Source organism: Salvelinus fontinalis, chromosome 34, assembly GCF_029448725.1.
Source record: "Salvelinus fontinalis isolate EN_2023a chromosome 34, ASM2944872v1, whole genome shotgun sequence".
Taxonomy (NCBI): domain Eukaryota; kingdom Metazoa; phylum Chordata; class Actinopteri; order Salmoniformes; family Salmonidae; genus Salvelinus; species Salvelinus fontinalis.
The window spans coordinates 15,533,762-15,559,673 of record NC_074698.1 but is presented as its reverse complement, the minus strand read 5'-3'; the positions used below and the strand labels follow the sequence as shown (position 1 = coordinate 15,559,673).

At 44.0% G+C, this 25,912-nt stretch overlaps 2 protein-coding genes across 5 annotated transcripts; one reads left to right on the top strand and one right to left on the bottom strand.

The window, feature by feature from the left end:
- Positions 1-24: 24 nt before the first annotated feature.
- On the top strand, positions 25-14,580 carry LOC129833274 (rho GDP-dissociation inhibitor 1-like). Of its 4 annotated transcripts, none has more exons than XM_055897740.1 (6): positions 25-333; positions 9,607-9,802; positions 11,353-11,439; positions 12,105-12,181; positions 12,401-12,464; positions 12,880-14,580. In XM_055897740.1, the coding sequence occupies exons 2-6, from the start codon at positions 9,613-9,615 to the stop codon at positions 13,077-13,079; spliced, it is 618 nt and encodes a 205-aa protein (XP_055753715.1). In that variant the 5' UTR covers positions 25-333; positions 9,607-9,612; the 3' UTR covers positions 13,080-14,580. The 4 variants fall into 4 exon arrangements, with proteins under 4 accessions (XP_055753715.1, XP_055753713.1, XP_055753714.1 ...); XM_055897738.1 differs by having other exon boundaries at positions 28-328; XM_055897739.1 differs by having other exon boundaries at positions 103-328; positions 9,610-9,802.
- Positions 14,581-14,958: 378 nt separating this feature from the next.
- LOC129833270 (cerebellar degeneration-related protein 2-like) lies at positions 14,959-25,827 on the bottom strand. The gene is made up of 5 exons (XM_055897732.1): positions 25,227-25,827; positions 18,310-18,422; positions 17,245-17,393; positions 16,791-16,955; positions 14,959-16,611 (listed from the first exon to the last, which is right to left on the bottom strand). The coding sequence occupies exons 1-5, from the start codon at positions 25,303-25,305 to the stop codon at positions 15,654-15,656; spliced, it is 1,464 nt and encodes a 487-aa protein (XP_055753707.1). The 5' UTR covers positions 25,306-25,827; the 3' UTR covers positions 14,959-15,653.
- Between the last annotated feature and the right edge of the window lie 85 nt (positions 25,828-25,912).

Here is a 25,912-nt window from a genome sequence, read left to right as displayed (position 1 = left end):
CTGTTTTTACTCCGTGTACTTTATAAGGCCATTCCTGTCCCGTCTGAGCTCAAATGACGTGATTGGCTGCGAATTTTCATACTGTTTTAAGCTAATTGCGCTAATTTACTATACGTGTATTCTAGTCTAGAAATACATTCGCGAGTTTATAATAACGAGCATATACCTGACTAGTGCACTTTACACCAGGCTTGTTGTTGAGCGCCCGCCTACGTTCGGACAGCCTTTGTAGTGTGAGTCAATATTCCCGGAAGCGGGCTGTGCGTTTGATTTGAGCTGCTCCCTCGCCATTCAGTGACGCGTACTCCAGCGTAGCAGCAGCATAACGGTAAGGTCCGAGAAATATATTTTTTAAACTTTAAAAACATTTTTCTATACATTTAAGCTAAAACGCTGATGGCTCATTTGTACGTCCATGTTTGGTAGTACAAAGTCGACAGCTCTGGTTGCTCGTGCAACTTGTTACATGCTAACTAGCAACTTCATGATGTCTATCTTAATTCGACGAGCGTAGATTACTCATCTTAATTGTGACGCAGACCAGGAACTGTTGTCACTAATGTTTGCTCTGTGGTTGCTGCCAGTTTAATTATAAAGTGATAAGTAATATCTTTCCATGGAGGTAGGCTATCATTGTGAATATCCACTTAATTGATCTGTGATTAGATCCTGTTGACTAAGCAAGTCATTAAATGAATTTCAAAACAACACCATTCAAGAGAAAAGTTACTTGTTTGATCAGACCCAATGAATGGGTATGTATAGGCTAACTTTTCATCTCATGAAAGTTGCTCACGTTCTGTGAGCAGTTGACACTTCCTGGAATGCAAGTTCATTTCCCGCGGTGATTCATCATCGAACATGTTTTTCTTGAACTTGATTGAAGGGAATGAGCGAATCCTGTAAATTGCTACATGTTATTTATATACCCTCTCTGAAAGTGAGTTTGATACAGATGTGTATTTAAAATAGGCCTAGTGAAGTTCGGATTTGACTCACCAACTGACTGGCACACTTCCAATAATGCAACTTTTAAACCCAGCCAGCCTATCTGTTAGGACGTGTTTTTATGGCATACAAACGTGTGCATCTTTTCTGAGAATCATTAGGCCCAGTAACCGGATAGACTGGCGCTGACATGCTTGCAAAACTACGAGGGCTGCTTTTCCCGAACGTGAAGCCTCCCTTTCCTTCCTGTTTCAGACGAATGGCGCGGTAGAGTTTTAGTTCCTTCTGTTGGAGAGTAGGCCAGGGCGAGTCTTCGGTCTTCACCAAACTTAACCCTTTCCTCCTAGTATTATCCATTTACAGGTAGTTCACTCACTGTAAGTTAAACGATTTATATTATCTGTAAGGTAAAGCAAACATACTAAAAGTTCAACCGCCAGGCTGCTCCATCTGTTTCGCTTCTCGACTTACATAAGAACACTATAGCATCTGCTGGGAGTTCAGCAGCTCAAAGGTCCCCTAGCCTTGTTATTGTTAACTCATCAAGCTTACAATGTTCTATGCAACAGGAATAAAAACAATAACTCTACATATTAATATTTATCTTTCCAGAAGTCCAGGGACATGTAATGTTGACTTAATTCATATACACTTCAAGCCAAATAGCTTCTTCGTATTTTCAGCCTTAGGGATTCACTAGTCTGTGTTATTCAGTTCATGTGACATTTTGTATTACCCTGTCAGTTTGTGGCAATTTTGTATTACCCTGTCAGTTTGTGGCAATCGAGAGAGGGTAGGTATAGATCCATAGGTATACTTTGGCCATCTGTCCTCTTTACCACTCAATCAATGGTAGCTCACCACTGCAACTATCATTGCTTTCTCATCTGGAATTCTGTTTTTCTACAGACTTTTTTTTGTTTTGAGTAGGACTAGAGATTTGAAGTCTCTGATGTGATGTTTTTCACTACACCCTTTTCAACAATAATTGGTTTCCTGTTTTCTATGCTGTTATTTAATAGGACTTTTTAGAGAATTTTCCAGTCTTTGGATTGATATGCAAGTGTTAACTTCTCATTTGACAACCACATGCCTTGGACATTACCCACAGCCATGTAGCCTATCCTGTAATGGAGGGTAGAAATCAGCTAGGAGAGAGATGGAAGCTTGTCCACTTTTAATTAAGAAGAAAAATAGCTGTGCATCTTGATCAAAAATCAGGTTAAGATTGGTTCCTGGAATCATGTGGAGTAATCACTACGCTTCTCTCTACTTGTCTCTACTTCCCTGTCACTCTGCATTAAGGGAGGGGATCTGGCTGGGGAAATTGTAGCAAACCAAAGGAGATTAAATTCAGGGCTGAGCACAGCACCATCTGATGGCCTACAATATGTAGCACACAGTGTACATAAAGACAACTCGCCACTATGGAGGCATTTAATGACGCCTCCCACACATTCCACCCCCTCCTATAGCCTGTCATGACAAGAACCAGGCCTGATGGTGACCCCTTTTCTCTCAGAGCCAGTTGGCTATCTGTCCTCTTTCTGACTTTAAGTGGCACGTTAGTCCCTTCTGTTTTTGCTGTAACTCGCAAGGGACTAGAAACGAGGACACTGGCCAGCATCTCCACACATACAGCAGTGTTAAAGATTAGCTCTTCTCTTCTGCTGTTCCTCCTCATTGTACTGTGGCTTAGACTGAACAACAGACCACACAACCCCTAAATGTCCCCCAGGGGATATCAGCCTTCACATACACCTCATTCAAAAGGAAATGGCTTCCCTTCATGCTGGATATGTCCTTATTTAGTCATTGCTATCATCCACCAGAGGGCAAACGTTACACTGTGCATACTTTTTTGTTTCTTGTTGCAGATGTTGAGCTGTTCCTCAGACCACATGACTAGTCTCATCAAGTTTACCACCCATCATCAGGTCATTGCTCTGTCAATGACACCACATTAAAAAGCCCAACTGAATGGAGCCACCATACAACATTAGGTGTATTACTGTCCATAGTGTATGTTGTTGCCTTGTTGTTACCAAGGGAGGCAGACATAATCTGGGCATGTGTTGTTACTCGCTAAGCCCCCCCACCGTGCAGCGAGAGAGCCCTGACCTTTCAGCTGGCACCTTGGCACTCCTGTTCACGCTCAGCTTCCTGCTGGGTCTATACAGAGTTATTTCTCAGACCGGATTTGTTCTAGTTTTCCCCCTTGAGGTAGAACATATTTTTCTCTTTCGTCTGACACTTCCTCAATTTTGACTCCTCTCTGCTCTGTTTATTCATGTCTCACTCTGTGGAAATGAGTGCCTCCTGCATTGCATCAGCTCTGCCAGGCACAATCCTCCTTCCTGTAGGCACTGTTCTGCATTTAGTGCTGCATCCTCAACAGCCCAGCATGTGTCTGTTGACATTACATCAAGCCAATGTTGCTTACCTGAATACCTGCTAACAAATCAAGACTGCAATGGGGTTTACGTCAGGTGGAGAAAGGCTTACAGGGGAAGTCAATGGGATCATTTAGAAGCCTTTTGCATTACTATGTGTGTTTAAGTGCAGTCCAACGTGATGTGGTTAAACACAGTTCTCTTCTCTAACTGGCGGATGTGAATCATGTTGTCGGCAGAACATGAATGAAACATACAATCACAGTTGACAAAAGTGCTGCAGAGCACAAGGAAGTCAAGCACTCTGGTGAATGGCACATAAGTCTAGAAGGGCTTCACAAAGCTACATCACAAGGACACATGAAACAGGGTGTCCTGTGGGGAGGAAAGGGAGAAATGCTGAAGTTCACTCTCAGAGCTAGGTCTATGACAGGGAGGGAGACAGGACAGAGAGGATCAAACTAGCCATAGGTGTTTTGTGTGTGACAGGAGTCAGAGTAATAAGAGTATCCAGGCTGCTTGCCAAATCTAAGGTTGGTACAGCACAACGTTCCTGGAGGCGGTTGACAGTGATTAGGTAGGTTTATCAGAGGCCTGCCTGGAGCTGGAGTTCAGCCCAATGAATGATTACGTAATCCCTGATTTCTCAATTTCTTCTTCTCTTGTCCTGACTGCCATTTCTCCTCCCCCTCTGTACAAAGCTAATTGTACTTTTTGGACAATGCCAGCTGTTCTCTATTGCAGAATACACTTGGGCGATCATTTTTCCCCCCTGCCTTAGAACTGGGACATGGCTGAGACACTAGATTGCAGTAAATGCTTCTATTTTAGCATTTGTAATGTATCGTGTCATCTATTAAAATTCCATTCAAATTGCTGTCAGCCTTGTGTTTTCCTTTTCCTGTACTCTTCCCTGTGAAATGTCAAAGGTGAAGTCCTATGAGAGTACATAGTGAATGGGTTAGTTGGAAGAAGAAAAAAATAGACAGCTATGTGACTTTAACTACAGAAGAATGATTTATGAGCTGGAAATTTCTTGAGGAACCCTTTCTTCTTTGCCTTTTTTGGGGGGATTAAGATCTGGTTTCTGACAAACAAATCTTCTGATTTTAAGATTAAACTGAACTAACTTTGAAGGAAAAGAGGAACTTAAGGTTTTGTCTTTGAGTTTCTGTCACTTCCAACTCTGACCTGTGCTGAACTTCTTTATGTTTGTGCCCTGCTTACAGAAAGCCTCCTCCATCAACCACAATGTCTTTAGCCATTTTCATCAACTCAGGAGGCGTGTCTCGCCCTTGTTCAATTTGGTAATGAAGACCCTTGAATCTCTAGAGGACACCAAAGAGGTTTGTCAGTGGAATCCTCTTGATGTTTCACCACTGAAACCCCCGAACACTTCCCCTTTGCTATTCCCCAATGCCTTTATTAGCAGTAATCTCTTTCCCAATAATCTTACTGCTCTAATTGTTGCTAAGGAACAGCCCTAACCTGGGTGTCAACTACTCTAGAAACCAGAGTGCTTGGATTACTATTCCTGAACCTGATCAAATGGGGATAATCCTCCAATTAAAGCTATTGGTATTTATTTAGCTGCCAATGGTAAGAACCAGTGTGAGGGGTTCAATGTTGACACATAAGCCGATCACTACCTGTATTTGTACCTCAGTTATACCAAAACATGTCACTTAGCAGTGATGAGTGAACAAGGCCTATTTATTTCAGTAGTCAGTATTTGTGCCATGTCAGCTGGTGGAAAAATGTGTATTGGGACTTATGTTATTGTTGAAACTAGGCCTAAACTATTTCATTGAGCTCAATGGACCTATAATTGACCCCATCATCAATTTCATACTTAGTGAAGATCACATATGAATCATTATCTTGACGTGGTAGGTCAAGCTAGAAACTGAATGTGCTCCAATAACTTATTCTATGCAAGCCAAACTGTGTTGAGAATGAGATGGCTGCCAACTATTGAACAGTGTTTATAGTCTACTTGTTTGCCTATGGGCATTAGTCAGTCATGCCAAGCAATGGCCACACTGATAAACGTGTGAGACTGAAGTGGGTCACTGCTCGGATGGTGCCTCACATCCGTTGTAACTTTCTACTAAAATATGTATTTCTTTAAGGTTGTCATGATAATTGTTGCATTGTACAATTTTAAAAAAAAACTAAAAAAAACTCTAGCCACCCTGACTCCCATCCTAGTACTCTCAACATGATGATTTTTGTTTTTCACCTTCTTGTTTGTCACTATTTCCTGATGTCCCCCACCTCTCCCCCTCTTTTTATTGATCCACTTATTCTGATACACACATCCCCTCCAGCTGTAGCCGCTTGACCCACCAGCAGGCCAGTCATGAGAGGCTGTGTTGTGGTGTGCGTTAGCAGCAGAGAAATATAGCACTCCTAAAGTATGTCCCTCTCATTTATCACCACACCAATCCTGGGGGACAGCTCGGTATGTAGCGGCAGTCCACCAAGGCTCAGGTCTGGATCTAGGCTAGCACATGTGGGGGAGCGACTGCCTAATGAATAGAGATGAGGTGAGAAAGATGGCACAATATCCCTGAATCTGGTCCCGTCCTCCCACTCCTAGCAACAAGTCCTTCTCACTATTTCTCCAACTTCACACACATTTGCACAGCTGAGCTACCAAAACACACTACTGCTAACAGAACAGGAATTTCTGCTTTAATGAGAATGTGGAGAGGCCCTGTTTGGGGGAAAATGGTGCAATGTGCTCCCTTTTCCGCGCAGGTCCATCTGTGTATGTCAGGCGCTATGCAAAACAGAGAGGGACAGAGCGAGGAGGGGGGTGGAACTGGTTAGTGTGGTGAGAGGTTTGAGGGCCAGGCAGGAGCCCTTGTTTGCGGTGGTGTGATTTTAATATACTATTGCTGGGATTGTGTGTTGAGCTGTGATTTTATGGTGTGTTATGTCACCAAGGTAAAACCGGCGTCTGTTCATCTGGAGCCTTGCTCATGGCACAATATCAATGTTGAACTTGTTTTTTTTCTCTTTGCAGTTGCGTGTTTGTGTGTAGCCCAATAATAACATCTTTCACACATGGCTCTTCCCCCAAGGCATTCTATGTGGCTTTTTAGAGCACAAGCCTGTTTTGTTATGGAATTTTTTTCTACTATTGTTATGGGCCTAAGGTTTCTCTCGTTATATTGGAATGTGTGAGCTACTACGGTCCTTGAACAAGTGTGTTTCAAACTCGACTGTTGCATGTGCATGACAGTGTGTAATATATAGCATAGCCTAGGCTTCCTGTCTCATTGTTGGTTAGGTGGTTTCCTGTGGACTGACTGGCATCCACAAACATACTGGCATTGTTCTGTGTTGTGTCAGTGGAGGTCTGCCAGTGCCCTTTGTCAAAGTAGTATTCTTGCTCTTGCCATCTTCTGTTTTACAATTCGTCAGAGATACTCAATGTTGCTCAGTTAATTTATTGTATTACACTAATACACTTGTGTATTACGGTGTAATTACACAGTGCTACAACACAGGCCAAGTTGATTCGCATTTTCCCGAGTTGATTTGCTTTGTTGCAATGTAATTGGGGCCAGCTGGTGTCAGTTCCCCAGTAACACATTGAATCAATGGATTTACAGTCTCTCAGTTGAAATTCCACTTAACAAAGTACAGTAAGCTGATAAAAGCACTAGAAGTAGCCTTGACCTGCCCTGTCGGTGCAGAGTTTAAGACTTTTACCCAGAGAAAGAATAGGCCTGTCATTTATTGCTGTGGGGGGGGAAACTATTGGTCTGTGGTAAAGTGAACCTTTTAAAGTATTAGATGCAGTACTGCAGTAAATCACTAATGCATCAGTAGAAAATGCAGCATGGCATTGGTGCCGTCACGCTGAACTGCTACCACTAAAGACTACGCTGCTGTCTGTGGTGTGTACACGGATACAGAGAGGTGCTCTGTGCCAATCACTCACAATACCACGAAGAACAAGGAGGCCAGTCTTCATTAAGACAGAAAGCACAGAGCAGCAGTGTTATGAAATCACCTCGGTGTAGCAGAGGTATAACACCAGCTAGACGAAGGCCTCTATTTTACTACAGTACTTAACCGGTAACAGGTAGTCTAGTGCAGTGCTTCCCAAACTGTGGGGCAAGGGGTGTCAGCCCCCCAAAAAAGTAAAATAAACTCTGTCCTGCTTTTTTGAAAGCTGTAATAGTAGAATGCACAAGGTGCGATTTCGAAATTGAGTAGTGTTTTCCTCAGTCATTGTAGACCTTAGAGAGCTATTTATAACTTGTCAGAAATGTCCAAAGATCAACTAGGCCATGTCGGCTAAAGATTTTTTAGCTCGGTTTTTTGGCACATAGGTTTTGTTGTAATGTTTGAGTCACCCAAATGACACATGAATAAACATTAGACATGGCAAAATGTATAGAATTGCAAGAACATTAGCTTTAAAACTGCAACAACATTTCTGTACCCCGTGACTGTGTAGAATTGCAAGAGATGAGTTTAAACCAGCAAAAATGTTATCTTCGCCAACTAGAGGGGTGTGAACAGTGTGTCATGAATAGTGCTTGTACCCATAGAAATAAGGGTGGCGCGGGATGTTCCCCAATGTTGGAAGGGACCTGAGTAAAAAGTGAACCTCTGGCCTAGTGGTTAAGAGCTTTGGGACAGTAACCGAAAGGTCGCTGGCAAGGTGGACAAATCTGCCGTTCTGCCCTTGAGCAAGGCAGTTAACCCCCAACAACAACTGCTCCTGGACGCCGATGACGTGGATGTCGATTAAGGCAGCCCCCCGCACCTCTCTGATTAAGAGGGGTTGGGTTAAATGCGGAAGACACATTTCAGTTGAATGCATTCAGTTTTGCACCTGACTAGGTTTTCCCTTCCCTATCTGGGGGGAAAGGTTGATTTCAACACTCACAGCTCTCTCCTCACGACACCCACCTCTCTGGCAAGAGGACCCTTCCCCTAACCCTAATTGATGTTGACTGGTAATGCAGTACAGCTGCTCCCACATTAGCATGTTGTTATCTGCTTGATCCACAGAAGCTTGACTGTAGCTCACTACAGTGTGGTAGAGGAGGGAGAGAGAGGGTTTGAGTTGAGATAAAGTTCTTCTTTTCGACCAACCAGCCCTCTGTAGTTCCCCCCGCGTGTACAGCGCTGGCCCCTCTGGTCGGACCTCAATACTGGGACTGTGTCCAATGTAGTCCAAGCCAGGATGTGTGAATCAGGCCTAGAGATCTTTATCGCAATAGAAGGCTCTGGTTAGGCTCAGTCACACGCCCTGGCTCTGTGTGTGAGATTGGGTATTGTTTCAGAGCAGTAAGGAGGCTGCTGAGGTCAAAGTGCAATGAGAGAAGGATGTAAATCCATAATCATCTACCAGGACACCCTATTAACCTGGTGCCTGCCCCACACTGCATGCAAATCAGGATCCTAATGAGCATCTGGGAAGTGGCGTGTTGACTGCTACCACAGAGCTTCTAAACCCAGAGGCCCAATATCGCAAGACTTTTGGGAACCCATGCGAAGCAGACTGGAGGCCAGACCAGGGTTTGAGAAGTCAATGAGAGAAGTGTACAATTATTCCTTAGTTGTTCATTTTCGAGAAACATGTTGTTACTCAACAAAGTGACACGTTTTCATTTGTCAAAAACAACTTTATATGGAAGGAGTGCCTTTGATTTGATGGGCTGCACATGCGCAGTTCGGCGCGAGACGGCCGCTAGACCCGATGACGTATTTCTGCGCATGAGCTTAGCTAGCCAACGTTGCCATGACATCGCCTCAAGCGTGATCTGGGATTTTTATTGGTTCATACTAAACCATCTTTGCTGCTACCATCATTCAAACTCTGGCCCTGCTTGAATAGTTTGGAAATACAACAACCTTACCTCCTCCCTCCCTTAGAAAAGTAACCAATCTCACATGATTCATTAGTTGGTAGCATGTGAGGTCTCAACTACACATCTTTTACCAATGCAGTCATTTCAGACCAGTGGTTTACCTGAAGATGAGGTACTGTAGGGAGGACAAATTGTTCACCCTGACAAACTATTCAGGGAGTACGCTCAAGTGTGCTGTTTTTAGTCTTGTCCACCTGCGATGTAACTAAATAAAGGATTTTACATTTTTCGGTAAGACAATGCCTTGGAGGGTTTTTAAGTGTTTTGTGCTCACTACGCAACAACAGTGTTTTGCCTTGCAGTTTGTTGATCTATTTTCAATGTATTGGACCAAACCTCCTGACCTGTGTCTCTCTCGCTCTCAGTAGACTATGGCAGAGCAGGATCCCACCCCGGAACAGCTGGCAGCCATCGCAGCGGCCAACGAGGAAGCGGAGGGCGGGGTCAACTACAAGCCCCCCGCTCAGAAGAGTCTGCAGGAGATCCAGGAGCTGGACAAGGACGACGAGAGCCTGCGCAAGTACAAGGAGGCCCTGCTGGGGAACGCCGCCGCGGCTGCAGGTTTGTGTTGCTGCGCCAACTACACATGTTGTAGAGATACACACACACACTCTGCAGACGCACTCATGCAATTTGGACACACCAGCCCTGCAGACTGTTTCTCCCTCTCGACCTGATTAACAAAAAAAACCACATCCACAAACCCACATCCACAATGCACATCTCATGCAACCATCTCTTTGTTTATTTTCTTATAATTTCCTCCTACTTTCAAGTCTTTTCAGGGATGTAATTGAATGAGTTTGAAAATACCATAAGAGAGGGTGGGAGAGGGCAACAGGCTGGCAGTCTTGGTGCTCAGTGGGTACAGCAGTGACAGTTACCCCCCTCCCCTCAGACAGGTCAGTAGCTGACACCTGCAACAGTCTGTGAACTAGATACAGGCTGGCAAGATACAGGCTGCTGACTGGAAAGGAGGCCAAGCCTCCTGGGCTTTAGTTAGAGCTGCAGTATCAAAGACTGCGATGAACCACTGATCGCTGGTAGAAATATTTTCACATTGTTTTATGTCTGATACTCACTTCCATCTGTTGCAAATGTCATTATTCACAGTTGAACTGTTCTTCATGAACTGTTGTAGTTCTCTGCTTCAGCCTATTGACTTAACCCCCTTGAGTTGATTGACGCATCAATCTAAATTGCATAACAAAGAAAATCCCCATCAAAATCATTAAATTTAAGCTAGAGAAGTTTTTTTGCATTTGGATGCATCTCAATCCACCACATCCTCCGATGTCGTACTTCCGCATCTGAAAGTTGGCACAGCTAGAACAGTGTTTGTCAGACCATGAGACATCCGGAAAATTGGTCGTCTCACGTTAAATGTCTGTAGCGTCGGAACGGTTTGACCTAGAAACTACTATGACCACTGTACTTATTTTTTTAACTATGCAAGTCAGTTAAGAACAAATTCTTATTTACAATGACAGCCTACCCCAGCCAAACCCTAACCCAGATGACGCTGGGCCAATTGTGCAGCGCCCTATGGGACTCCCAATCACAGCCGGTTGTGATACAGCCTGGAATCGAACCAACGTCCATAGTGACACCTCTAGCACTGAGATGCAGTGCCTTAGAACGCTGCGTCACTCGAGACATTGAAAGGGGAGATTCTCCATTTTGTGTCACAAGTGTCACCGGTTTTAAAGACAAATGGAAGTATGAAGGTAGTTTTGTGCCTACCCAAAAAAGTGGTTAAATATGTTTTTATATATATATTTCCAGAGTTTATTTTTATATCTTCTAGGATTTCTTATGATTTTGTTTTTGACTGACCTTTTTTCCATTCATGAATGTGTTATTCAATGATTCAATGCGTTTCTATGGGCTTTAGTAGTAAAGGCTTTAGTAGTAAAAAATATATACCTAAAGGGGTCCTAAAATTCTAAATAAAATAGCTAAATGATCGGTAGTATGAGCATCTTAACCCCCCAATGTCTTAGGCTCTAAAGAGTTAAACATGCACTGCTTATAATAGTCAATGTTTTTTGTGTTTACCAACTATTTTTACATTTTGTACTTTGCTTAGTTTTTTTTCCCCTTTCTCCCAGTAGACCCCAATGCTCCCAATGTCCAGGTGACACGCTTGACCCTGATGTGTGAGACGGCGCCGCTGCCCCTGACCCTTGACCTACAGGGTGAGTAGAGCAGCACAGTGGTTGTACTAATATTTGCAGGGTGTGTTTCTGAATACGCTGAGGTACACTTTTTGAGAAAAGGCTCCATATTGAAAGACTTGTAATGTGTTTTAGTGTGAAAAGAAGCTTTGTAGTGAGCACATGTAATATTTTCCATATGAATGTGTGAGGGTGGACAAAAGACATTGCCTCATAGCAGCCGCAACACCTGGCCACCTATGGTTTACAAACATACGTTTTCCAGTAGACATATCAGGCAAATTCCATGGGCCATTCCTAATGGATTGGTTTTATTATTTGAGTTAATGAGGCATTTCTTCTGCTGGTTTGAGACTCTTCTGCTCTCATATGGCCTGTAGAGCCACCTACAGGGAAGAAACCAGGGCCATAGAGCTGAACTCACATACAGGGAAGCGCCATCTAGTGGAAACTATAATAGCAGGCTACAACCCTGTTGGAACACTTAGAAAATCCTGCCTTTGTGCTCACATTTTTAAAGATGCTGAATCACTGATCTGACACCTTTCACCCATCCAGTCTAACACAATTACTTCCAGGGGAGAACTTTGTGCATTGCATATATTGGAACAAAATTATAGACTGCTCCTGCATTCACTCTGCCTGAGTGTCTCTGACGTTCTCTTTCTGTGGTCCGGCCGCCTCAGGAGACCTGGAGTCCTTTAAGAAACAGTCCTTTGTCCTGAAGGAAGGCGTGGAGTACAAGATAAAGATCAGCTTCAAGGTGAATGAGTCTGGCCTTTTTCAACAACGTGTCTGTTTATCCAATCCAACTAGCATGACCAGTGTCAGCTTGGCCACTATCAAGCTGTTCTGGACATTGAAATTCAATTGTAAGCTGAATACACACCATGTCCTATCATGAAAGGGCTGCTGTCTTATCCGAAGGGTGGATGTGGAAAGAGGATGTGACCTCATCACTGACTGTTGTCTCTGTCTGCAGGTCAACAAGGAGATTGTGTCGGGTCTGAAGTATGCCCAGCAGACCTACAGGAAAGGAGTCAAGGGTAAGTTCTGCTGTTTCGTTTCCTTGCTCTGTCTACTGTGAGGATTTGAGAAGGCCGGATAAGGTTAAGCAATATAGTGTACCTTCCATCTACAGGACAACATGGGGATATGACCATATTGTTTATACTTATCCAATTATCTCAGATATCCACAACAAGTGCATTGGAGACAGGGGTTAGGGATGTATCTGGGATTGGATGTTGGGAGTGGCTTGGTCAACTCAGGTGACTGTATTCGCCTGTGCACAGAAATTAGGTCAAGTTAGTAGATGAGGTATTTACATTGGCATTCCTAGACGGTCATTAAATGACTTGTTAATAGTTCCGGAGTGGTGCAGAGAGGTGGCCTGTTTTTGTCAAGAGGCAACGTTGGAAAACAAATCTAAGCCCCTCTCTTTTCTCTCTCTCTGTGTAGTTGACAAGTCAGACTATATGGTGGGGAGCTACGGGCCGCGGCCGGCAGAGTACGAGTTCCTGACCCCTCTGGAGGAGGCCCCTAAAGGCATGCTGGCCCGCGGCACCTACAACATCAAGTCCAAGTTCACTGATGACGATAAGCACGACCACCTCTCCTGGGAGTGGAACCTTAATATCAAGAAAGAGTGGAAAGACTGAGTCCCCGTCAACTTAATTCTTCCCATTCCCCTCTTCTTATTCCCCCTCCATTATTTTGAATTCATAATTGTGCTAAGTAATTAAGGAAAATTGCGCTCTCGTCCATTCCAATCACGTTGTCATGCCACTCACCCCCCCACACACTCCTTGTGATGCTGAGTATTGAATATGTGGAGAAAGCAAATCATGTGCACAATCATGAATTTGTTTTGGTTAGTTTGTATATAAATGTTTTGTTTTTTTAAATGAAAGATTGATTTGTTAATGCTCTTGATATGGATGTCATAATCAACTGTGTGAATTCCCTTCACCCCTCTTTTCACCCCGCTTCCTGCTGATTGTTTTATACAACCAGGATCTGCCTTTTAAAGGTGTTGCTGTGTGTTAAAGGCTGTGGTAGGTCAACACTCTGTACTCTTTGTTGGGGATGTTGCCCTCTGTCAGATTATATGTACCAGAGTCCACACAATCAGTTTATTCTGGAACTAGTGTGAATTCCTAACCGTTAAGAGGCGGCATGAACAGCACTTACCGGCAGTCCACCAGAGGCACTGTGACCACCTGCTGAAGGTGCAAGTGTGCCTCTTCCTGATCAGGATTTTCACCTCCCTACCTAGTTAATTCAGCAGCCAAGTGGCCTTAGAGGATTCCTGTAGAACTAACGATGAAGGAAATGATCATAAAGAGCCATTTGCCTTTAGAACAGAACTGTCAGATTGTCACGTGAGCCTCCTACAGGGTTTGAGTAAAAGAGTTTTAGGCGCGAACAGATGATCAGACAGACCATTGAGATGCTTGTACCTTCTTTCCAGATTAGCCAGTAGAGGTAGACCATGAAAGTGAACAGCAGCCATCTCTGCTCCCTCCTCACCACATCAGGAGGTCTCAATGTGGACCACCTTTAGTGCTGTTTGCTGATATAAAGAACCTGGTTTTGTTGACAACTAAGAAATGAGCTCCTTGTCAGATGCGCTCTAGGCAGACTGAGGCTTTCTTCCAGTCACTAACTCTATTACTGTGGGGCCTTGCTGGTGGCCCTTGTGAGCAGAGGAATGTTAATCCACTCACCTCGAGTATGAATCAACTCCAGGATTACCAAAACTGTCTGTGCCTCTAGCCTTTACAACCACCAGCTGCTCTCTGCTAAGGTCTGACTTCCAGAATGGGAGCTCAACATCAAATAGTTTTGAACTTTGGACCTGATGTTTTAGGTCAGGTCTAACTTGTGCACAGACCCAGAGTTTAGTAGAATGAGATCAGCCAAGACCTCTTACTACTACATAACCGTGTTATATTTTTCTACACTCCATTTTTCAACGCCATAACTTGTGATGTAGGGCTCAGGCTTTGTTTGGTTTCAATGGTTCATTGTTTCAGTATGGTTTTGATTCTGTGTAACTACTCCTGTGCCACCTGGAGAACAGTATTCTACTGTCACATTAAAGTCTTCAGACTGGAGGTCACGCTGTCTTTTGAATCAATAAAGTCATGTTACTTTTTACACTGTTCTGTTATTGTTCCATCTCTAAAGTACAACGTTCTGTAAACCATCTTTACTCGTCTATCATGTAATCTCCATCTAACACACCAGCATAGACCATATAACAGGAAGTTTGTACACAATGAAAATATTAAAATTAAAAACCAAGTACTGATAAGAGGGCAGCTAAAGCCCCTTGTGTACTTGAAATAAGCAGTCCAGAAAACAAGATCTTTCCATGGTCTGAGTCGGTACTTAGAGCACAGTAGCTTAGTCAAGTGTGGTTGAGTTCCATTTCTACACAGTGCATCATCAGGATGTCCTCAGTTCTCTAGCTTGGGCAACATTATCATATCCATCTTGAGAATCCTTATACAAAAGGTACATTCACCAATACACTGATGGTTTACATACAGTATTTATTTTAGAACAAGTTACTACTTGAGTACCATGGGCTCCCTCAATTGAAGTCTACTGGCTTCAAAACCAATATGTTGGATAGATGCATACATGAAGCCTAAGATGTTAAGGCAACAGTGTTAATCATTGACAACATTAGGAATATTTAACTAGATTGTTATTGAAAACACATTTTATGAATAGCGCTGCCATGTTATTCATTGTCAGTCATCAAAAACATTAAATAGCAATTAGTGCAGTCTCAGTATACACGCTCAGTCATTTAAACATTGTACTGGATTGTCTTGACCAAAGACGGGTCAAACAGATTTTATGGCAGAACTATGTTGTCATGAATTATCTTAAGTTAGGTCAAGAATCAAGGCATTTCATCTACCCAGATGATGAATGTCGTCAGATGTACAATTCATTCATATTGGGATGGGTGAAATGTGGCAGTATCCAGAGAGAGGGATAAAACAGCAGAGGGGATCATCCACAGTAGATTGAATCATTTCCCCAGTGCAGAAGTACAGGTAACCTGTCATTAAGACATCAAGTGATCACTTTGAAAAAACACAGTCAAACAAAGAAACAAATTAAGAAAAAACGCCTGTGGCTTTTGTACCCATTGTTTTCAGTGCATGTTCAGTAGTACCAGGAGAGGTCGTGTTCAGTAGAATCACGAAAGCAGCTCATTTGTCTTTGGACTTTTTTCCCTTAGGACTTCCTACCCTTGGGGACTTTCTACCCTTGGAGTTCACTTCACTCTTGGTCTTCTGCAGGCGGGAGAAGATGTCTTTGAACAGGGCCTTGTACTCTGGGGTGTGCTGGCCCAGCCTCTTGTCCACCTGGTCTACCTGCCGGCTGATGCCCTCCAGGGCCTCTGGGGTGGAGGGGGTCTGGGGCGGGGTGGGGGGTGCAGCAGCCATGGCTGAGGGGCCGGGCGTGGCCATGCCGTAGTCCTTCATGAAGGGGTCTCTGGAGACAGGGCGTGACGTCTGCACCCCCGCGTGGCACATGCTCTCCTCGTGGCGCCGGCACTTCCCCAGCAGCTCCTCGTATTTCTCTAGCAGGGCATGGTACTGTTCGTCCACTTCCCTCAGGATGGACATGCCCCGCTTGCGCACGCCATTGGCGTGGATTGCGTAGCTGCCCTGTCGCCTGCCAGAGGCGTCGCAAGCCGAGATGGCGTTGAGTGCCGTGTCGCTGCAGCTCTTCCTCACTGGGCCTCCCTGCTGCCCCCCTCCTGTCCCCCCGGACTCCCCCGTTCCCTCCTTTTGCTCCGGTCCCTCAGGTGTGTCGGTCTCGGGGGCATTGTTGAGCAGGGTCTGCTCCAGACCCTCATCCAACAGACAGAGCCGGGACCTCCTCAGCTGCTGCATCTCCTGTAGCTCTGCCTCCAGCTCCTGCACTCGCAGCTGGCAGCCCTCAGCCCCCAGGAGGCGTTGTTCCATAAGCTCAAACTCCTGCAGCACAGCTGTGCACTCCCTCTCTGCCCCCTCCCTCCGGCCCCGTTCTGCCACCATGGCGGACCTCAGGGAGGAGACCACACCCTTTAGACGCTCGTTCTCCTCGTCCAGCGGCCGGCGCTCACGCTCAGACACCAGGTCCACACTGCCGGGGTTGGCCACCAGGAAGCCATCCTCATACCTGTAGAGCGATACACCACACAGAGGAGCACAAGGATACAGCAGGGAGATCGCATTCTTATGTAATCTGAACACCATACATTCAGGTCATTTGGCAAATGTACTCAGCATATTAGCATACTTTCACAGAGTACTTGGACTTTTGAGAGAGACTACATTGAGCATTGCTCTTTACTGTACTTTGGTGCAGTGCAGAGTTCTTTAAGGCAGGGGAAGGAGTGGACAGTCTTGCGTCGCTCCCGCTTCTCTCTGTGGACCCTCAGCTCCTCTAGTGTACGTAGTTCCTCCACACGAGCTGTCATGGTATCCACCTGAGCCTGCAGTGTCTCCATGGTACTCGTCAACCTGTAAGTGCGCGCACACACAAACGAAAGTGGACTAAATCTTATTTACAACATAATGTACAATACTGTACCGTGACTATACTGAGCCTGTTACAAAAACAACGGTAAGATGCATTTATTTACTATGAACAGTAGGGACCATTCAAGAACTGAGCATGTTAACGCTTAAACCAAATATTTCTTAGAAATCCCTGGTATAAACACCATGAAGAAAGAGGTCATGGTACAGTCTTACAGAGTGAATGCTCATAATAGCAGCTAAAACAACTCAGGAGAGTATTAACCCTCACCTGTCTATCTTCTGCTGCGAGGCCTTGCTCTCTATAACCAGTTTCTCATTGGTGATCTCCAGCTCTCTGGCCGTCACGTCTAGCTGCTCGTAGACCTTGGCATGCTGCTCGTTCATCTCCCTCAGCATCTCCAGCTGCTTGGACAGGTACTGCAGGGGGAATAGACATGTGAATGAAGACATGGACCTTACAGGGAGACAATCTAAAGAGTCTAAAATGGATATAAAATAACTGGACATCTATATGTTACATCAGTGCAGATGGAGAGGAGGAGAGAAGAGGAAGCCGTTTTAGACTATTGAGATACACCCAATGCCAGACAATGCTGTAAAATAAAAAATAAAAAAGTCACATAGATATGACAGGATTCCATGATGGTTAAGTAAAATAACATCACAATTTCCTAATTCCTGTCTACACAAACAAATGTGGATCAACTTTATTCTTCTTCTCAAGCAGATTAATGTGTGTGATTGGCCAGTCTGTTGTCTAATGAGGTAGCAGATCTGGCTCAGAGGAGTCAGTGGGTTCCTCTCTCCCACACAGCCACAGACTCTAAGTAAACACACACTCTCTCGCTCTCCCTCTCTCATGCAGCTGCACTCTGCTCCTCTCCTATCAGAGCTCTGCAGGGTTTAATTGGCTTGATGGCGCATCAAGGAGAATGAATTGTGCTAGCCTAGAGAGAAGAGCCACTTTGCAGGATCATGAAGTGCACCGTCAGTAGTTTAAAACCCACACACTCCAGCTAACACACCAGTCTGGTGCCATGCTTGACAATATGGCCTCAGCAATTCAACATTTAATTGTATTCATACAAAGGACATTTTTCCTCAAAGTAGCTCCCAGTAGAGTCAGAAAGGGGGGAGGGGTCAAGTGATGTTTCATTTTTTTTTTTTGGGGGGGGGGGGGGGTGGTCAAGGTGATGAGGAGGATTATTTAAGATACTGTTTGAAGAGGTAGGGTTTCAGATGTTTTCAGAAGATGGGCAGGGCACTTTGAAGGATCATTCATGACATGTACACATGCTCACACATAGTTAGTGAAAGTGGTATAATGCTATACCTCGATCTCCTGCACCTGTTCCTCATTGTTGATGTACATCTGTTGTAGGGAGTCCTCCAGCTCCTTGTTGCGCTCCAAAAGGGTCTTCCCCAGCTCAGCTGCCAGGTGCAGATCTGAGAGAGGGGACGACGAGAGAGACAGTGGTGAGAGTACTGGTCTGGATACAGTAAAACAACTATTTTAACTCTTTCATTCACATTTCATCCACCAGTAATATTGGTAGTTGCGGCATTAGCCCAGCTCAGTTCAAGTGTTGCGTTGGATCATTATGGACTGTTTTAACTCCATTAATGCAATGCTTTCTGGCTTTCCTTAAAGTGATGAATTTAAGACTTTGCCCCTTCATTTCAAATTCAATAAGAACGAGCAATAGAGAGGAAATCCCCTCATTTAATTCCCCCTGCTGGTGTAAAAAAAAAAAGTAATCCTCCATCTTCTCTGATTAAGACCAGTTTCTGTGATCGCTGCCAAGATGAGCTCAAGAAAATGGAGTCTGACTGCAGGGGAAAGGAGGAGGATAAGGGTGAAAGAGCCTGTGCTAAGTAGGTTGTCTGGATTACACAGGGCAAAACACCAATACAGGTCATCTCAGAACTCATTTACCATTACTCCTGGTGAGAATGACAGAAATATCCCTCTTAGTTCTTATTACCCCACTCCAAAAAGAGGAGCTGTACATACAAGCGTAAAGGTTTTAGCTGCACTGGTTGCTACACATACATCTTTATTGTCACAACAAGATTGTTGAACATTTTCCCCAGAAACCAATCAACTCCAGCACATCTCTGCTCTTTGCTCTCAATCTGCTTTGACAGACATTTCCACAAATAAAACACTCATACAAACATGATCCCATTTTAGACCTGGGAGGGCTAAGGGCAGCGAGCCACTTGGTTTCCACCAGCAGCTTGATGGATCCTTTATTCATGACAGTACAGTGGGAGGAGGAGAGGGGGTGTTAAACAGAGAACAATTGACCTCCATTACGGAACATGAATGCAGCATTTTAAAAATCAGCACAGTGCATGGTGTCAGCACTAACAGGAACACAACAGTGGGGAACACCATGCTGCTGCACAGTACACATCTAAGGAACATGAGTTGAATTATAGTATGGCTGTCTGGAGCAGTAGCTGTGTATGTGCGTGCGTGTGTGTATCAGAGATAATGCAACGAATGGCAACAGGAGCTAACAATTCAAAAGGGACAGAGGCAGACGACAAGAGGCCCGTCTTCAACATGTACAGTACCAGTCAAAAGTTTGGACACCTACTCATTCAAGGGTTTTTCTTTATTTTTACTATTTTCTACATTGCAGAATAATAGTGAAGACATCAAAACTATGAAATAACACATTTGGAATCATGTACCAACCAAAAAAAAAAATGTTAAACAAAAAAAAAATCTTATACTTGAGATTCTTTATTGTAACCACCCTTGATGACAGCTTTGCACACTCTTGGCATTCCCCCAACCAGCTTCATGAGGTACTCACCTGGAATGCATTTCAATTAACAGGTGTGCCTTGTTAGAAGTTAATTTGTTGAATTTCTTTCCTTCTTAATGTGTTTGAGCCAATCAGTTGTGTTGTGTCAAGGTAAGGGTGGTATGTAGAAGATAACCCTATTTGGTAAAAGACCAAGTCCATATTATGACAAGAACAGCTCAAATAAGCAAAGAGAAAATGATAGCCCATCATTACTTTAAGACATGAAGGTCAGTCAATATGGAAAATTAAGAACTTTGAAAGTTTCTTCAAGTGCAATCACAAAAACCATCAAGCGATATGATGAAACTAGCTCTCATGAGGACTGACCCAGGGAAGGAAGACCCAAAGTTACTTCTGCTGCAGAGAAAAAGTCCATTAGAGTTAACTGCGCACCAGATTGCAGCCCAAATAAATGCTTCAGAGTTCAAGTAACAGACACATCTCAACATCAACTATTCAGAGTAGACTGCGTGAATCAGGCCTTCATGGTCAAATTGCTGCAAAGAAATCACTACTAAAGGACACCAATAAGAAGAAGAGACTTGCTTGGGCCAAGAAACACAAGTAATGGACATTAGACTGGTGGAACTCTGTCCTTTGGTCTGATGAGTCCAAATTTTAGATTTTTGTTTCCAACCGCTGTGTGTCTTTGTAACGCAGAGTAGGTGAACGGATGATCTCCGCATGTGTGGTTCCCACCATGAAGCATGGAGGAGGTGTGATGGTGTGCTTTGCTGGTGACACTGTCAGTGATTTATTTAGAATTCAAGGCTCACTTAACCAGCATTACTACAGCGATATACCATTCCATCTGGTTTGCGCTTAGTGGGAATATCATTTGTGTTTCAACAGGACAATGATCCAAAACACACCTCCAGGCTGTGTAAGGGCTATTTGACCAAGAAGGAGAGTGATGGAGTTCTGCATCAGATGACCTGGCCTCCACAATTACCCAACCTCAACCCAATTGAGATGGTTTGGGATGAGTTGGACCGCAAAGTGAAGGAAAAGCAGCCAACAAGTGCTCAGCATACGTGGGAACTCCTTCAAGACTGTTGGAAAAGCATTCCAGGTGAAGCTGGTTGAGAGAATGCCAAGTGTGCGAAGCTGTCATCAAGGCAAAGGGTGGCTACTTTGAAGAACACTTTTTTGGTTACTACACGATTCCATATTTGTTATTTCATAGTTTTGACGTCTTCACTATTATTCTATAATGTAGAAAATAGTAAAAATAAAGAAAAACCCTTGAATGAGTAGATGTGTCCAAACTTTTGACTGGTACTGTAGCTGAACATTTCTGTAGGCTACCATATCTTCCTGTTTTAAAACAATGGACAGAGGATAACCGAGAGAGAACTAGAAGAGTGATAAGGGTCTGTATTATAAACAGTACCAGCTCTTATGTAATCTTATGGTTGTGCCCTGTATCAAAACGCTGCCGCACAATGGTTGTTTGTGCTGGCAAACGGATAAGAATCTGAGTTTGCTGAGAGGGCAAGAGATATCCCGGTAAATAGGAGAAATCATGTACCCACTTCATTGAATACAAGTGAATAACATAAGAATTGTAACAGGACAAAGCAATGACACTGTCAAACTGACATCTCCCCATGGCGACCTTGGCACACACAGCTCATGTGCACTGCAGCCTTCTGCACGTGTGGCTATGCATCATCCTTATGCCCTCGAATGTGTATAACTCATATAGCATCTAGTGAAGCACATCACAACCACACTGCACCAGCTGCTACAACTATGACGTCATACCCTACCATCTGGACAGACAGAATACACATGTTGAGCTGATGATTATGACCACTGGGGGTAGCAGCCCTGAATAGAGATCACTTACATAATAACCACATATTCACTGTGTGAAAGTGAGTGAAAATAGACCATAGCAAATACAATATGACCCCTTGGTTGGAACAGCATGCTAAAACTGTACTATTACAACTTTATATGCAGGGTCTCTGATCCCCGCCTGAGAGGCCATGTCTGGACCCCCCCTAATCAGATCATCCAGCTGGACTTAATGCTCCGACTCTCCATTTTCAATAACTCTGTGAGATGAGATCGAGCCTGCTGCTGGCTGCAGAACCCACCTGGTTCCTAAACCCTGACTGGGAAACACTGATGAGACGCAAAGCTGCTTTTATTTTCTGGGTCATCAGTCAATGGGGTGACGTGGAGGACGAGGCCTGGACTAGGGAAGGACATATACTGTACATACAGTTGAAGTCGGAAGTTTACATACACCTTAACCAAATACATTTCAACTCAGTTTTTCACAATTCCTGACATTCAATCCGAGTAAAAATTCCTGGTCTTAGGTCAGTTAGGATCAACACGTTATTTTAAGAATGTGAAATGTAAGAATAATAGTACAGAGAATTATTTAATTCAGCGTTTGTTTCTTTCACCACATTCCCAGTGGGTCAGAAGTTTACATACACTCAATTAGTATTTGGTAGCATTGCCTTTAAATTGTAACTTGGATCAAACGCTTCAGGTATCCTTCCCACTATAAGTTGGGTGAATTTTGGCCCATTTCTCCTGACAGAGCTGGTGTAACCGAGTCAGGTTTGTAGGCCTCACACACACTTTTTCAGTTCTGCCCACAAATTTTCTATGGGATTGAGGTCAGGGCTTTGTGATGGCCACTCCAATACCTTGACTTTGTTGTCCTTAAGCCATTTTGACACCACTTTGGAAGTATGCTTGGGGTCATTGTCCATTTGGAAGACCAGTTTGCGACCATGCTTTAACTTCCTGACTGATGTCTTGAGATGTTGCTTCAATATATCCACAATTTTCCATCCTCATGATGCCATCTATTTTGTGAAATGCACCAGTCCGTCTTGCAAGGCACCCCCACAACATGATGCTGCCACCCCCGTGCTTCACGGTTGGGATGGTGTTCTTCGGCTTGCAAGCCTCCCCCTTTTTCCTCCAAACATGACGATGGTCATTATGGCCAAACAGTTGTATTTTTGTTTCATCAGACCAGAGGACTTTTCTCCAAAAAGTACAATCTTTGTCCCCATGTGCAGTTGCAAACCGTAGTCTGGCCTTTTTTTTTTAATGGTGGTTTTGGAGCAGTGGCTTCTTCCTTGCTGAGCGGCCTATCAGGTTGTGTCGATATAGGACTAGTTTACCTGTGGATATAGATATTTTGTGCCCGTTTCCTCCAGCATCTTCACAAGGTCCTTTGCTGTTGTTCTGGGATTGATTTGCACTTTTCGCACCAAAGTAAGTTCATCTCTAGGAGACAGAATGCGTCTCCTTCCTGAGCGGTATGACGGCTGTGTGGTCCCATGGTGTTTATACTTGCATACTGTTGTTTGTACAGATGAACGTGGTACCTTCAGCCGTTTGGTAATTGCTCCCAAGGATGAACCAGACTTGTGGAGGTCTACATTTTTTTTTCTGAGGTCTTGGCTGATTTCTTTAGATTTTCCCATGATGTCAAGCAAAGAGACACTGAGTTTGAAGGTAGGCCTTGAAATACATCCACGGGTACACCTCCAATTGACTCAAATTATGTCAATTAGCCTATCAGAAGCTTCTAAAGCCATGACATGATTTTCTGTAATTTTCCAAGCTGTTTAAAGGCACAGTCAAATTAGTGTATGTAAACTTCCGACCCACTGGAATTGTGATACAGTGAATTATAAGTGAAATAATCTGTCTGTAAACAATTGTTGGAAAGATTACTTGTGTCATGCACAAAGTAGATGTCCTAACCGACTTGCCAAAACTATAGTTTGTTAACAAGAAATTTGTGGAGTGGTTGAAAAACGAGTTTTAATGACTCCAACCTAAGTGTATGTAAACTTCCAATTCCAACTGTACCGCATCACACCATCTGGAACTCACACCGCCTACCATCGTAATAAACCAACCTTACCCTTTAGAGTGACTGATTGCTAGGAAAATACGGCTTTGACCTATATCATAATTTGTGGGGACATTTAAAATGCTATAACAATAGCTTCTTTCCCGTTCTGTTTCGAAATATGGGGATAAGACCAGAGGTGGGAGACACTGCTCTGCCAGATCAATACACAGGGAGTGAGAGCAGAGACTACACAGGCCCTCATCTATGTCTATATAGCCATTAGTGGAGAAAGAGACAGACGATGGGGTTCAATTGAGTTAACTAAATCAACCATTTGAGGAAGAGATACAAAGGGGTGTGTCACTCTATAGGAGGGAAGTATTATCAGACTACGCCCTGGGTGAATGGAAAAGGTTGGCTGTATTATGTGCCTTTTCAACAAGCATCTCGAAACATAGATTCAATGGGAGCGTCTCCATTGTTGATCCCTATTTTTTATCAGAGCACAGACATTAGGTTAGTAAATGTCCTGTCTTCAGTCTAACCAGTAATAAATCATTTTTTTTAAAGACAGAACTCTGACATTTCCCTCACTCAGAGATTGCAACTGCATAGAATCTTTGTTCAAAATTCCACAGAATCCTGCAAATGTCAACCAGTTATCTCCCTGAATATCCCACTTGTTTTAAATCATCTCTCGGTCTGTCAGCCTGATGTCAGGCTCCATCACCTAATACCTCACCAGCACATCCCCATGCAAGAGGGAACCACGACTCAGCATTTTGGTGACTTGAGACATATAACCGAGGGCAGAGGGTTGGCACGTGACCGTTCATCATATATGATGTGAGAGATGGAGGGTGAAGTCAGACAGACAGCAGGGTTATTCTGAGAACAAGCACTTCACTGACATCAGAATAATTGGCAAAGAGCTCGATAATGGATAAAGGGGAAGTCTAGAACAGTGCTTATACACAGAGAGGTGGAAATGAGATAAATGGAAGTAGGCCTGTGTGTGTGTGTCAGAGAGAGCAACAGAGACAGCGAGAGAGAGAGAGAGCGAGAGAGAAGAGCGAGAGAGAGAGAGCGAGAGAGAGAGAGCGAGGAGGCGAGAATAATATGGTCTGACAGGTGAAACCTGCAGCAGAATTTCGATAGTTCCCACGCCTCGTTCTTAAATGTATGGGACTTGGGGTGATGGGGTCTGTCTTGAAAGTGCATGAGCGCCATCACAATTTCTCAGTTTGATCATATCAAGGATAATGTCGACAATTAAGACAGTAGTCCATTCCTGACACGCACGCTTGTATATCGAGCCAAAATTGTAGAACATGTCATGAATTCTTCAAATGAATCATGTCAATACTATCGTCTTATTTTCTTGAAGGGTCAATTAGCATCCGTTGAGACATCTTCAGGTTGTTGCATTACATGGCAGTGATGAGGTCGGTAGCCAGCATCAGCTGCTTTTTGCTGGGAATGTTTTTATTGTATCGGAATGATTCGCATACAAGGCTAAACAAAACCTGCAACAAATATAACCACAACGGTCACAAAGTAACAACAACGGTGTGTCAGTCTACTCACCCTGCTCCAAATCCCGTTGGTCGTACCATGGCTCATCTTCCTCCGTAACAAACTCCTCCATCCTGCCTGCACGAAGCATCGATGCTCGGTCTATCGTTGTGGATGTTCACCGTGCGCTCTGTAACATCTCTGACCGCTCGCCCGGAAGCGAAAGCATGCCTCGTATGACCACGAAATCTCGAACAGCTCAACATCCCAAACCGTAACCCTTTCAGCGACCTTTATCATTCACTAGGAAAGCCGCGGGCGCACCTGCCCCCAACATTCTACAATGAACCATTCGAATGAGACAGATGCGTCAATTTACCGCACCTGACACTAAATGAATATCTCAAGACCGACAAATGCACGCACAAACTGGACACTGTACGCAACGACAGCACTGTCGGCCTACAATAAAAATAGAGAATAACGTACGAAATAAATTGTACAATATTGAGACGTGTACGTTCACGGAACAAATGTGTGACACTGGCAAATGCCACGCATAATTCCCCCCCGCCATTGTGATTTAAGTAGGCCGTTGTTGTTGTTACAAGCCCCCACTCACTCGTGCTTTGCACTGATATCTCTCCAGATCCATTCTGCAACGATCCCCAACCCCCTTCCCTATACAGGGGAAGATGCTGCTCCATAAAACAGTCTTTCCACTTAATCTAATTGTTTATAGCCCATGAGCCACTTAG